We start from the raw sequence: 10,134 nt of genomic DNA, 5'->3' as shown, positions 1-10,134 counted from the left end.
AGCACCAGGCAATGGGGCACACTCGGCCACTCGGTGTTGCATCTGGTAAGTGTTTGTAAACACTTGCAGCTAAACGACTCAGCGCTCTGACAAACAAAGTGATGAGCCACTAGCCCCCCGGACTGCCAAGAGCTCTTGTAGCCACTGGCAGTATTATGCCCTAGCCCTACTCACTCCCCTAGCACTGCAGAGGGGGAGTGGAGGGAATACTGAGGCGACTGCTTGAGTTCCAGGTAAGTATGCTTTTTTTTTATATATATCATCTAGAGGGGGATTACTTACAGAGAAAGTGGAGCGGGGGTACAAACAAGGGGACTGCTTTAAAAGTGGGGCTTCTACAGGGGAGGTTTACCTTCAGGGGTTTGTCTGTTTTTTTTTTCCTACAGGGGGGTTTAAATAGGGGGGGGGTTACCTAACAGCTGTTTGGAGACACAGAGGAACCTAAATATTATATGGGGACGCAGAGGGACCTAAGTACTATATGGGGCATTGAGAGGTCTAATTATTATAGGGAGGCACAGAGAAGACCTTTACTATATAGAGGAACAGAGAGGGCTTATACCAAATGGAGGCACAGAGGGGGCCTAATATTTGTACATATTTAGTGGGTTTTATTCAGTACCAGTAGAGTGGTATTATTAAGTCACTGTGTGGTAATGGTGGTGGATTTGTGAAACTATGTGACACTATTGAGGTAACCTCAATATGGGGCACTATTGTGGATTATTGGGGGAATTAACTGTTTATGGGGCACTGTTATGGGATTACCTACTGTTTAGGGGGAATTATGGGTAACTATTTTAAGAGACAGCATTATGGGGTTCTATTAAGGGAACTAATATAGCATGGACTACAGAAGTGGGCAATATTATAATTTTTGGCGCTATGGATGGGGAGCCTGTATATAGGTGGGTACGAAACACTATAAAAACATGGTGCCTAAGGTATGCATAGCCCAGGGCCTATGGTACAGTTAATCCGCCACTGGCTTCTATACCACTGCTGTACGTTCCACCCATGATTCTGGATGCTTCCTGCCAGCATACTAGGCTGCTGCCCAGCCATCCCCATAAGATAGCGGTACGTGCAGCAGTGATGTGGATACTTCCTCCCTAAAATTTCCTTTACCCTGTCTTCTACCTTCCTATCCTATACATGTCATGTTATACTCATTTATAATATAATTTATCATAGTGCGCATGTACAGTAGGAGAGTGTTGTGGGCATGCTCTATGTCATGTGCAGAGGTCACTGTGTAGGGAGGAGGGAGCTGTCTCCATCACCTATTGTCCTGTTGTATGTTCTACTTTGAACTTCTATCACCATATATACATGAATCGCACAGACAGACATGTATAAGTAGGTACAGGTTTATTGGTTGTGATCACGGATCAGATCTATATGGATTGGTAATAAATGGAGCCTGTTTTCTCTAGAGTGTGGCTCCATTGCGGACAAAGGGAACTCTGGAGAGAGATCCTGAGAAGACAAGTGAAATCCTAATCTTTTCTATGTCAATTCTGACACCTGATAAGCAGCTTTATTTACTAGTAGCTGGACTTTACTTCCAATTCATTTTCACCATTAGCCTTACTCACAGATGTAGCAGAGCTGAATTTGTAATTTTTTGGCTGCATCATTGCTGTGCCTTACTATATCCATCACAACAAACTCAGCTCTGCTGCATCTGTACATACACAGACACTTATATCAGTACATATATTTATCCAATAAGATGCCATGATCCAACGGTAGCATCGATGCTGTGTAGGGAAATCGTTTTGGAAATGGAATCTCTCTGGAGTTGCAGGTAGTTGCAGAGTCTTCTTACCACCACCAGGAGGAGGTAGATGACAGAGTGAAAGTAAACTTAGCACATCCGATCTCCTTATCATTGTGGGTCAGAACTCCGGTTACTCTGTAGCTCCCATCAGCCATCCAGGAGGGGAGAGACAGGTTTGGGATCTTAAAATTGGTGGTTGGGAGAGCGTAGGAACCCTGAAAAGTAGAATATTAGAATTATTATGCTTTTAATTTAGAAAAAGTGACAGCTTACTACTCTACAGGGGTTATCCCAAGGTTATTAGACAGGATAGGGGTAAGTATCAGACCGTGGGGGTCTGTCTGCCGGGATCCTCCCAACTCATAACCAACATGATGTGAGTGGAGAGAAGGGTTGGCGTGTTTGATTTTTACTGTCTATCTTTATTGTTGTGTTAGGGATAAGCCAGAGGAGGCATAGAGGAATCATGAACGTTTGGCTTTGCATATGTCTGGAGAGGTCAGAACAGATGATGACTTGCTGACAGTTATTGGAAATGTATGGCCACCTTTACAGAGGGGGTTGGTTATGGGGAATGTGCCTGACAACACCTCAGGCATGTATGACTATGATGCTAAGGTGGATGGATGGGGGTGGACTGGTGAGGTCATTTAAAGGAGTTGTCTTACCAAGACACCTCCTAGGGGGGTTAAAAACAACATAGAAGTGGCGCCCTGCATAAATGTTAGTGCCATACTATTTAATAATACATTGGTACCTTGGTTTAAGAGTAACTTGGTTTTAGAGCGTTTTGGTTTAAGAGCTCACAGTTTTTTTAAATTGTGACTTGGTTTAAAAGCATTGCTTTGGTGTAAGAGCTCCCTGTACTGGATGGGAGCGCAAGTGGAAGAGGGTCATGGTCTGCATAGCTTGGTCTACAGCCCTGTACTGTGACCCAGGAAGTCTCCCTTGCCTTCCAAATCATAGCAGATCCACTTTAAGCTGGGGCTTACATCAAGGGACAGGACTGTGGAGGTAATCTCTTCATAGTTGTAACCTCTCTCCCCAGACAGAGAGCGCTGCATTATGTGCCCACATCTGTCCTGCTCATTCCTTCATACTCCCTGCAGTCTCTGTCCGCCCTTGTGTTTCCCATACTCTCCATTACTGTACAGTAACTTATAATATCACAGATTCAGCTTCTTATAAATGTTTGTTTCATCTGTTTCACGTTATTCAGAATAATAAATCATTATTTTTGGGGTACGGAACCAATTGTCTGCATTTCTATCATTTTCTATAGGAAAATTTGCTTTGGTTTAAGAGTGGATTTGGATTACAAGCACAGTCCCAGGACAAATTATGCTCGTAATCCAAGGCACCACTGTACAGTACATTTTCAGCAGCCGTACCCCCAGCATAGATGTGAATGAAACTGAAATTGAAGACAATAAGATGAATTAGTTTACAAAGTCAAGTTGGCAAGGACTTGAATTGTATGCTTACAGCCTTGAAGGGACAGTGACAGGGTAGGCCATAGGTAGCCAGGGGCCCTGGACACTGCTGTCCTGGCTTGAAGAAAGAGTCCAGCAAATCACAGACATCAGTGTAGGTGCAGCTGCCAAATTTATCGACACAGGGGACGGTCAGCCACTCGCCCAGCAATTCTTTCTCAGCAGTGATTTTGATCTGGAATAGAGAGGATGGTATGACACTTCTCTGTTTCACACAGTCTCGAGTATTGGACTTAGACAACTGTAAAAAGCTAATTGGACAGGCTTTGTGTAGGGTGCCCTGATTCTTTTCAGGAAAAAAGGATAATTGGGAATGTGGGGGACTTGAAGTGAAATGTTCAGGACACTTACCTGGAGGGGAGAAGTTAAGGGCACATCAGTGTTCAGGACCAGGGAGACGGTCACATCTCCAGGCATAGTGACAGGGTCGGGGGTAATAGAAAGACTCTTGATTGTTCCAGGCAGATCTCCTGAATCACAGTTTTCCCATGTAATACTCTTCAGTTCCTGTAAGAAACACAAAAAAATGACAATTACTTTTCAGAGTTCACTATATCATTACAAGGATTCTGTATGAACTGTCTGGTGCATAGATAATAATAGTATCCCTAAAGACAGAAGAGCGGTCCACATGCTGCCCACCATGCATTTTCCCAGGGCCCCTATTATACTTCTATTGCCTGCATCATTTCCTCGTTTGTTACACCATGGACGGCTTATTTTAAGTGGGGGAGCATGTAGTGTCCTGATACGGGTGTGCCACTAAGTATTATACCACCTGTCTGTAGGTAACTGTGTTAGGTGTCACACTCTGGGATGATTACTGTCTTTCTGCACCATCACCTCTTGGTATCTTAGGCTGGGTTCACACTACGTATATTTCAGTCAGTATTGTGGTCCTTATATTGCAACCAAAACCAGGAGTGGATTGAAAACACAGAAAGGCTCTGTTCATACAATGTTGAAATTGAGTGGATGGCCGCTATTTAACGGCAAATATTTGCTGTTATTTTAGAACAACGGCTGTTATATTGAAATAATGGCCGTTATTTACTGTTATATGGCGGCCATCCACTCAATTTCACCATTGTGTGAACAGAGCCTTTCTGTGTTTTTAATCCACTCCTGGTTTTGGTTGCAAAATGAGGACCACAATACTGACTGAAATATACGTAGTGTCAACCCAGCCTTAGGGCCCTATTTCACCGGACGATTATTGTTCAGATTATCGTTGAATCGTCCGAATCCAAACAATAATCATTCGGTTGAAATGCAGTTAACGATTAACTACCGAACGAGAAATCATTGATTGCTTTATAAGACCTGGACCTATTTTTATCGTTGCTCATTCGCAAAACGTTCACAAATCGTTCGCATTGAATAACATGTCGTTCGGTCGTTCGCAGTAGATACGAACGCAATAGCGAAGAAATAGCGAAGAAAAAACGATCGCAAATACGATCATAAGTAACGATTATCGTTCCATGGAAATGAGTGAACGTTTTCAGGTCTTTCGCAATAGCGGTCGTTTGAGATCGTTAATCGTTAACGATTATGCAAACGATAATCGTCCGGTGAAATAGGGCCCTTATGGTGCGTTTACACAGACAGATTTATCTGACAGATCTTTGAAGCCAAAACCAGGAACAGCCTATAAACAGGGATCAGGTCATAAAGGAAAGACTGGGATCTATCCTCTTTTCAAATCCATTCCTGGCTTTGGCTTCCAAAATCTGTCAGATAAATTTTTCTGTGTAAACGCACCCTTAATCTCCCCCATTTGTCGAGCACAGCTGAAGGTAAACGGTTATTTGTTTTGACTACAGATGACTGCAAAACCAATACGTACGTGTTCAGGAGGCCTTAAAGTCACATCTAATTTTTAAGTTTTTATAAAATGTGCCGATTCACATTGAGTTTTGTGGTTGGCATGCAATGGGATACCAGCAAAAAATTGTAATGCAATGTACACCACAGTACGACAATAGACTAAACATTATAAATTATGATTATGTGGACCGAGTCATAGAAGAACTATCAAGTGCATTTCATAGCGCTGAGATCGTGGGATCTCAGTCATCCTATGATTTTTAGAGGAATTCATCAAAATGTTCTGGTATACATAAGCAAAATGTTATATCAATGACCAGCTTACATAGGACTGCAAATAAGCCTACTGCATTATCTTCACTCATTATGTATAAACAGATCAGCGCAAGACAAATCTAACTCTGCTACATCTGGTTGTAAAATAAATGACAATAGGACAAAAGAGAATGGTCAGTGGGGAAGCAATAATGAAATTGTACCCTCAGTAATAGATCTTACCGTAGCGAGTTTCCACCATGGAATTATTATGATGGCTTCGGATAGATGCCCTAAAGCTGCCAAGGTAACCAGGACGCAGGATACAAGCTTTGCCATAGCTGATATACGCTGAGGTGGCTATGAGAGAAATGCAGCTAGAACCTGCTCTGCAGTCAGATCCTACATCTGCTTCTCCCTATAACCCTCTAAGGCTCAGTACAGCAAACACTGCAGCTGCACAGCATCACATACAACCAATAAAGGCAGATGGCAAATCAATAGAAACTAAAGGGGAAAAAAACCCTATTGTGCAATCGTATGGTGTCAGCATCTCGTCCTCTTCACGAAGACTAGCCAGAAATGTCACCTTTACCAGATTTATCTTGCATTTCACTAAGCAATGCATTTACATTTGGAAGAGCACACTGCCCTCTAGTGGTTAATAGTATAATTATTAGTACTGTAACAGTATACAAGACCCTCCAGCGTTGCAGTTTTAGCAAATTCTTGTATTCCTCTGTTATTCCCTCTGGTGATGTATGAAAACAGTTGACAAATGGGCGTTGCCATTCCCCTCGTCAGTAGGGGGTGTAAAACCCATTCTTAAGATTGCAGGGGGTTCCAGTAGTTGGAACATTAGAAAAAACATGGCTGCTTTCTTTTAAAAAAATAGCACCTACCCTGTCCTCGGGTTGTTTGTGGTATTACAACTCTCTTCCATTCACTTCTCTGGAACTCAGCTGCAATACCAAACACAAGCTGAGGACAGAGGTGGCGCTTTTTTTTTTTTTTTTTAAGAAAGTGATGACTATGATGTCACTCAGTATTTTGGTCAGTATTTTACAACCAAAACCAGGAGTGGATTGAGAAGACAGAAAGGCTATGTTCACACACTGTTGAAATTGAGTGGATGCCCGTCATTTAATGGCAAATAATGGCCGTTGTTTGAAAATAATGGTAATTGACGGCCATCCACTCAATTTCAAAAGTGTGTGACCATAGCCTTTCTGTGTTTTCAGTCCACTCCTGATTTTGGTTGCAAAATACTGACCAAAAATACTGTGTGGGAACATAGCCTTAATGTGTATTCCTCTGTTATACACTACACTGCCTGTTTATATGACACAATATCCAACTGAAAAACAACAAAAAAATTTAACAAGATTGCAGAAGAAATTAAACATCTTCATAATAACAGCAGGTGAGACAAGGGGGAAATACATAGGTGCACTTGTACAGTAGACTTCAATGTTGATCAGACCCGAAGCAACTGGCTTGTCCATATGGGCAGCTGTGCCTGTTACTGCAGCTCAGTCCCATTCAATTGACTGACTGACCTGGGATTGACATGCAGTACCAGGCACAGCCACATCTGTGTGTATGGCACTCTTCCTGTGTAAACGAAGAAGAGAATGTTCAATTTTTAACACGGACGAAGAAGTGTTTAAATTATGTAGCGTCTTTCAGCAGATATTAAGCAAAAAGAGATCCGTCATCCAGTCGTCTGGCATCTGAACAAGCTTATTCCCATACTCATTTCACTCATAGAAATCCCTGTAATAAACATGTATACTTGATATACGACAGTGGGCGCCATCCTCTCTGGCCTATTGAGAAGGACCACCCTCTACTGTCCTCATATTCAATAATAGACATAAGTAATATGTGCAATACTGACCCCCCCTAATTGTTCTTACCGTTGCCAATCTCCATGGCATCCTTACAGCTTGTCCGACCGCTGCAAAAGCGACCAGAAAGCACAATGCTAGGTTTGCCATGGCTGCTACACCAGCTTGGGGATAAGTCACAGTCAGGAGTGCGAATGTAACTTTGATATTTTTGTCCTACATCTACTTCACCTTATATATGTGTTCTTATTACAGCAAACACTGGAGCCGCTTATCTGTAGAATAATCCATTAACAGCAGATATGAAATAAACAAGATAAAGAGATTACAATCACACTGTATACTAATATTATTTTCAGCATCTCCCCTCCCTTAAGTCTGCAGGTACATGGAAAATGCTTACAGATCATTGAGCCGTGGATTTTGGATAACTGAGAGAAAATGTGATAAGATGGGTAAGTTCATCACATCGTCAAGAAACATAGACATAAGACACAGATCATAAAAAAATATAGACACATAAGATATATTGACACATAAGACACAGAGGGGGGGATTTATCGAAGGGTGTAAAATTTAGACTGGTGCAAACTGCCCACAGCAACCAATCACATCTTAGCTTTCCTTTCAGCACTGCCTAAAGCTGAGCTGTGATTGGTTGCTGTGGGTAGTTTGCACCAGTCTAAATTTTACACCCTTCGATAAATCTCCCCCAGAGTGTGGCTAAAGAAGTTGGTTGTTCCCAGTCAGCTAGCAGCACAAAGGAGGAAATAGGTATCAATTTTTGTGACAAAAGTTTAAGACACCCGCTGAATGAGATATGATTTAGACATAGAAAACCCAGCACTTAAATGAAATCAAGATTATAGGAGCTAATGAGAAAAATCATGGGGTGTGGAGAATGGGATGAAAGTGATATCATTGATCAATCACCAGTCTGCACTGGCCGTAGAGATGATGCTGGACATTATGCCTGGTGTTGTTCTTCTAAAACATATAATGGTGATGCTTAAAAGAAACCATTACAATTATCCATCTTGTAAGATATAGGGTTACTGTGAAAAAGAAAAGGACAAGATCTATTGGTGCCCAAGGAGGTAGTTGTGAAATTTAAAGTTTAGAATACTAGTTTTCATATTAAAGGGGTTCTCTGGGCCAGCTTACTTTGGAACGGAGCTCAGCTGCTGGAAGTCTGATGGCGAGGCACGTCTGCGTTCCAGTGACACCATTCTGTGCCGTGATGCAGAGGACGTCTCTTGCGGCAGGCTGTGACCCCCTCCTCTTCAGACACTGTACTGTACAAGCGCCCTCTGCAGCTGACGCCACGGTGCAGAATGGCAGCCCTAGAACGCATCCGTGACTTCAGACTTCTGACAGCTGAGCTCCATTGCATAGTAAGCTGGCCCAGAGTACCCCTTTAAATTGTTCCCTATTGTTTCTTGGCAAACCTAGCGTTCTTATACATAAAGAGTAAGCGATTTTTAACAATAAACGATTGCAAACGAGATTGTTTATCGTTAACCTGAAATTGTTCACCATATTAGACGATGGTCGTAAGTTACGTTTACTCCATCTAATCTCAGCAAAAGAATGATTACACTGAACAATTAGTGAACAAATGCGGAATTACAGCGAACAATCAGAAAAGATTTTGGGGTCAGATCTTAATGAACGTTTAGTGACACACGAACTATGTTTTGATCATTGACTGCAATTACACGGAACGATTATTGTTTAAATTTAAACTATATAACGATTTTCTGCACAATAATCGTCCCGTGTTATAGGGCCCTAACAGCGACTGGTAAAACGATCCAAAGGCAGATAATTCTTTATAATCCATAAATCCTTCTTTAAAGGCCACCTAGGCCATTGCTTACCCTTCCTACACTTGCAATAAGGAATAAGGGATTCCACTCATTCATTGCAATGCAATCCATTTAGAGTTTATTGTGAATTCGAGGCCCAGTATGTCAATGTAGTCTACAGTCTACCTCCATTCCCTACACATTGCATCCTCAGATTATTCTTGTTCCTTCATATTTCCCCCCAGCTCTTTTATGTTTTATCCCATGGTGTCCTGATTTCCTAAAAAGGAGGGTCCTAAACTCCACAAATCCTCGCAGTAACTATAACATGCTCATTGGGGTTGTGTCTGGGGCAAGGACATGGATTTCAGTAGGTATCATTCAGATGAGTAGGGTTTAGTGTTGAGTGGTGTTGCCAAAACTGTTCGGTTTTGGCAATGTTCTCCAATCCAAATGTTTGGCATTTGACTGGCTTTTGAAAATTTTTTACAGACACTGGGAGTCAAATGCCAAATGTTCGGATTTGGAGAATGTTGCCGAACCTGAACAATTTTGGCAACTCTGCTACACACTCGTGGGGATGTGTCGTGGGCAAGCACATGGATTTCTGCTGGTTCCATTCAGATCCATGGAACATTTGCAGATATTTTGACAACAAAAACTGCTATGTGTGAATCCACCCTAAGTCTTTTGAAAGTCGTGCGGGGCAGGATTAGGTTTCACTACATATAGTGAAGTTTGATTCTACATATTTACTTTGGCTTTACCTTATCTATGGGCCCAATGCCCGGGGCCCATGGCTCAGTCACAGCATATATGGTGGTCAAATGAAGGGCGTGAGCTCCTGTCTGTCCCTACCTGACATCCTCTTACATAGCTATCTAATGTTTTCAAGGTAATCCCTAAATTCCAGGTGTTTATAGGGCACATGATCTTTCCTAGTTATGGCTATATAATTTTGGGATTATAATTATAATTTTGGTTATGGTTTTGGGATTATGACTTTGGCCTTCATACCTGTAATTTTAAAAACTTTGTATGGACCCCCTTTAATGGAAAGGTCTTATGGTGCGTTTACACAGACAGATTTATCTGACAGATTTCTAAAGCCAAAA

At 41.9% G+C, this 10,134-nt stretch overlaps 1 protein-coding gene across 1 annotated transcript; it reads right to left on the bottom strand.

Annotated features, from left to right (window-relative positions):
* Nucleotides 1–1,354: 1,354 nt before the first annotated feature.
* On the bottom strand, nt 1,355–7,429 carry LOC138790635 (ganglioside GM2 activator-like). The gene is made up of 4 exons (XM_069969126.1): nt 7,281–7,429; nt 3,628–3,783; nt 3,269–3,451; nt 1,355–1,998 (listed from the first exon to the last, which is right to left on the bottom strand). The coding sequence occupies exons 1-4, from the start codon at nt 7,359–7,361 to the stop codon at nt 1,828–1,830; spliced, it is 591 nt and encodes a 196-aa protein (XP_069825227.1). The 5' UTR covers nt 7,362–7,429; the 3' UTR covers nt 1,355–1,827.
* Nucleotides 7,430–10,134: the final 2,705 nt, after the last annotated feature.

This window comes from Dendropsophus ebraccatus, chromosome 1 (assembly GCF_027789765.1).
Source record: "Dendropsophus ebraccatus isolate aDenEbr1 chromosome 1, aDenEbr1.pat, whole genome shotgun sequence".
In the NCBI taxonomy this organism is placed as follows: domain Eukaryota; kingdom Metazoa; phylum Chordata; class Amphibia; order Anura; family Hylidae; genus Dendropsophus; species Dendropsophus ebraccatus.
The sequence above is the reverse complement of the archived record's forward strand: the minus strand, read 5'-3'. Positions and strand labels throughout refer to the sequence as shown.

Coding starts and splice junctions, on each gene's coding strand:
- LOC138790635 (XM_069969126.1), bottom strand. CDS start 7,361: ATGGCAAACCTAGCATTGTGCTTTCTGGTCGCTTTTGCAGCGGTCGGA. Junction 3,784..7,280: donor TGCCATGGAGATTGGCAACG/GTAAGAACAATT, acceptor TGTTTCTTACAG/GAACTGAAGAGTATTACATG. Junction 3,452..3,627: donor CCTTAACTTCTCCCCTCCAG/GTAAGTGTCCTG, acceptor TCTCTATTCCAG/ATCAAAATCACTGCTGAGAA.